We start from the raw sequence: 3324 nt of genomic DNA, 5'->3' as shown, positions 1-3324 counted from the left end.
GGGAGAAAGATCAGGCTTTCTACTCCCGTAAAGATTTACACCCTCGGAAACCCTGTACAGGGTTGCTATGGGTCGGAACCGACTCCACGGCACTTAACAACAACATAGCCATGGAATAAATAAAAACTGACACCACACAGCTCCTGTCTGTGATGCTGGTACAGGAGGAAGACAAGAAAATGACCACTTACAACCACATGACCATCTGGGAGAACTCAGTCAATCGAATAAACCCTCAAGGGTGTCAGTGTAAGCTACACTAAAATAATCAAAACCAAGACTGAATAACTCACCCCCACTCAATGCCATCAAAGTGAATTGATTCATAGTGAGCACACTGGGCAGAGTAAAACCCTCCTGCCAACCTTATAATTAGCAGTCCAAAGCTGAATCCACAACACTAACAGGGCTCTCTGACTCTTTAATATAAAGTTAGATTTTATTCCATGTAGTCCACTAAAACAAAGAAGCAAGCAATACATTTTAAGACCTCTATATACAAACTCTGGAGTCCTGGTATGGCTGTGTGTGTTAATGCACCAGATAGCAAAGCCATTTGAACTGTAAGATCGGTGGTTCAAGCTCACCAGCTGCAACCTGGAAACCCTCTACACAGGGTCGCTATGGATCGGAACCAACTCAATGGCACTTAACAACAATATACAAACTCTAAGGAGTTCTGGGAGCATAGTGGTTACGAGTTGGACTGCTAATCTGAAGGTTAGCAGTTTGTAACTACCAGTGGTTTTTCAAGAGAAAGATGAGGCTTTCTGCTCCCCTAAAGATTTACAGCTTCAGAAACTCTATACAGGGTTGCTGAACCGACTCCCCAGTACATAACCATCACCTATATTTGAATGGCATTTTACAGTTTACAAAGAACTAGGTATTTTGTCATTATCATTCTGACATTTCACAGAATTGTTATCACCATGTTAGAAATGAGAATATTAAAGGTTAAGAAAAATTGAATTATTTGCAGAGGACTGAGATCAAACAGGTATGAGTTAAGACTTGACCTCAAGTCTTCTGACTTTTAGACCAATGCTCCATCTACTTCCCCAAAATAGCAATCATCTTGCCCTTATGCCCCAGATCAGAGGTCCTGAAACCTAAAACTGTAACATACAGCATACATATTATTGTTACATAGTTTATAGTATAAACATGAAAGTCTTTATGATAGTCTTGATTATCTCATTTCTATCTAATGGAATGCATGATAGGCTGTTATTTGCAAGGTTAGCTCAAACCCATCAGTCACTCTGAGGGACAAACAAAAGGTCATCTGCTCCCTTAAAGGTTTAGTCTGAGAAACCCTATGTAGGGTTACTGTCAGTTGGAATTGACTTGATGGCAGTGAGTTACCATACTTCATTTCCTTAACTGAGTCTACAATGATAATGAAGTCAAATCCAAGTTAACAGTGCTAAAAATATCACTTAACACAACACTCCCCTACAAGTTCTATGAATTGAACGTTTACTTAAGCAGACTTCAGTCTTCAAGGAATATTCCTACATAAACTATGTATTGAAAAGATGGGTGCCCAGCAGTAGACAAGGAAAAAAGGAATAGCATCTAGGTTCTGTCTACCAGGCATTCGTTAAGGAAGCTTATAAAAAAAGTGACTGAAAAGGGTCCAGAATTTCCTCATGCTCTACTGCCCAGACACAGATGAGTACTTTAGTATTTTCAGCAATCTGGTCCCCATGAACTACATGGAAGCAATGCGAATAGACACAATGCATTCACACTGAAATCTTGCCTAAGATGGCCCACACTCTCACCAAAAGTACATTCTGTACACAGATTTAATGTATGAAAATAAAATGGTATGTATTCATATAAATAGAACAAGTTAGTGAATCACTTCACCTCTACCCCAAAAAGAACGGTATACTGTATTCATGTATGTCTTAGTGTAGAGGCTGTTAACCTGGGAGCTAGGGATGGAATTCAGGGTCTCCCTTAACTCAAGACAAGGAAAAAAAATATTTCTATTCTTATTTTCACTAACTGAAAGTTAGCTTTTCCATCAATTATGATGTAGGCAACAAGTCACAATTATATTAGCAATATGCATGTTTCAGTTAATTCTATGCTCGTTACAAACATCTCAAAACATCATTTTTACTCTTCACTATATGATTTTACTTATTAGATCTGCTACCAAATCTAGTTATTTGTTAATAAGCATGTATCATAAACCTGCTCAATATTATTTAATATTTTGATTATAGTTGTTAAGTGCTATCCAGTTGGTTCCAACTCATAGCAACCCTGTGTAAGATTTCCAAGGAGCAGCTGGTGGGTTTAACTAAATAGTACTTTAATACAATTTACCTCCTTTGTAGTCCTGTTTTTTTACCTCATGCATTATATGCTTTACCAGGTTACCAAATGGGTCCATAGCACAAAAAGGTTAAGCAATTTACTTCCATTTGTCTCTCTGAGTTCCTAGTTGAGAAATGAAACTCAAGTATAATTTATCCTCAGCTTTTTATATTATTTTTGAATTATAGTCCAAATACAATACACCCAAAAAACAAAATCCACTGCTATCAAGTCAATTTTGACTAAAAGCACATAATATTGCAACTTGTTGCAAATCCCTCTAATCCAGTCAATTATTCCATGGCCTTGGAAGTCATAACTGTGATTATATATAAATAGCGAGACGTTGTTGTGTGTCAAGTCGGTTCTGACTCATAGTCACTCTGTATAGGATTTCCAAGAGTGGCTGGTGAGTTTGAACCGCTGACCTTGTGGTTCCTGGTCCAGTGCTCACTCTACAGCACCACGCTAAGGCATTAGTTATTCCTTTATTCTAAGTACAGCTTACCTCTTTCATAGTATAAACATCTTTTTGCGCACCAGCAGACTTTAACAACTTCAAAAGCAATGGCTTTGGTCTAACCTATTTAAAAAAAAGAAAAAAAAAAAGAGTTGCTATTAGACTTCCAAAATTAGTCCAGATTAATTTTGACTATAAAACTGTAATTGCAGAAGATGTGTAACTAAAAGGGGAGAATAGTTAAACTTTCATTTTGGGAACAATCCTAGGACCACCAAGAAGAACATGAGTGGAGTGTGAAATCTCTACCTAGAAAAGCTACAACAGCAGAAGAGACAGTGGCAGAGGAGTGGCCTGGAGAGACAGAGCGGGTTCTAGGCCAATGACTGACTGAGTATGGCTGTCTGCCTACGGGTAGGAGGATGAGTTGCAAAATGTGCCCTTTGGATATTTAAATGACTATGTGTTTTTTGTTTGGTATGTGTGCATCAAATATTTTTCCTTTGTTCATTTGTGAAATCTAAGAT

The 3324-nt window shown here is 37.8% G+C and overlaps 1 protein-coding gene across 3 annotated transcripts in view; it reads right to left on the bottom strand.

Annotated features, from left to right (window-relative positions):
- The window catches only part of MDM2 (MDM2 oncogene, E3 ubiquitin protein ligase), a 35681-nt gene that overhangs the window by 27294 nt on the left and 5063 nt on the right, over positions 1 to 3324 (bottom strand). For 2 of the 3 annotated variants that reach the window (XM_006859541.1, XM_006859543.1), the window contains exon 2: positions 2846 to 2920. The exons of the other annotated variant lie outside the window; for it this stretch is intronic. In XM_006859541.1, coding sequence (XP_006859603.1) covers positions 2846 to 2920 — 75 coding nt within the window. The remainder of the gene's footprint in view (positions 1 to 2845; positions 2921 to 3324) is intronic. 3 annotated transcript variants of the gene reach the window in all.

This window comes from Chrysochloris asiatica, unplaced genomic scaffold, assembly GCF_000296735.1.
Source record: "Chrysochloris asiatica unplaced genomic scaffold, ChrAsi1.0 scaffold00033, whole genome shotgun sequence".
NCBI lineage: Eukaryota > Metazoa > Chordata > Mammalia > Afrosoricida > Chrysochloridae > Chrysochloris > Chrysochloris asiatica.
The sequence above is the reverse complement of the archived record's forward strand: the minus strand, read 5'-3'. Positions and strand labels throughout refer to the sequence as shown.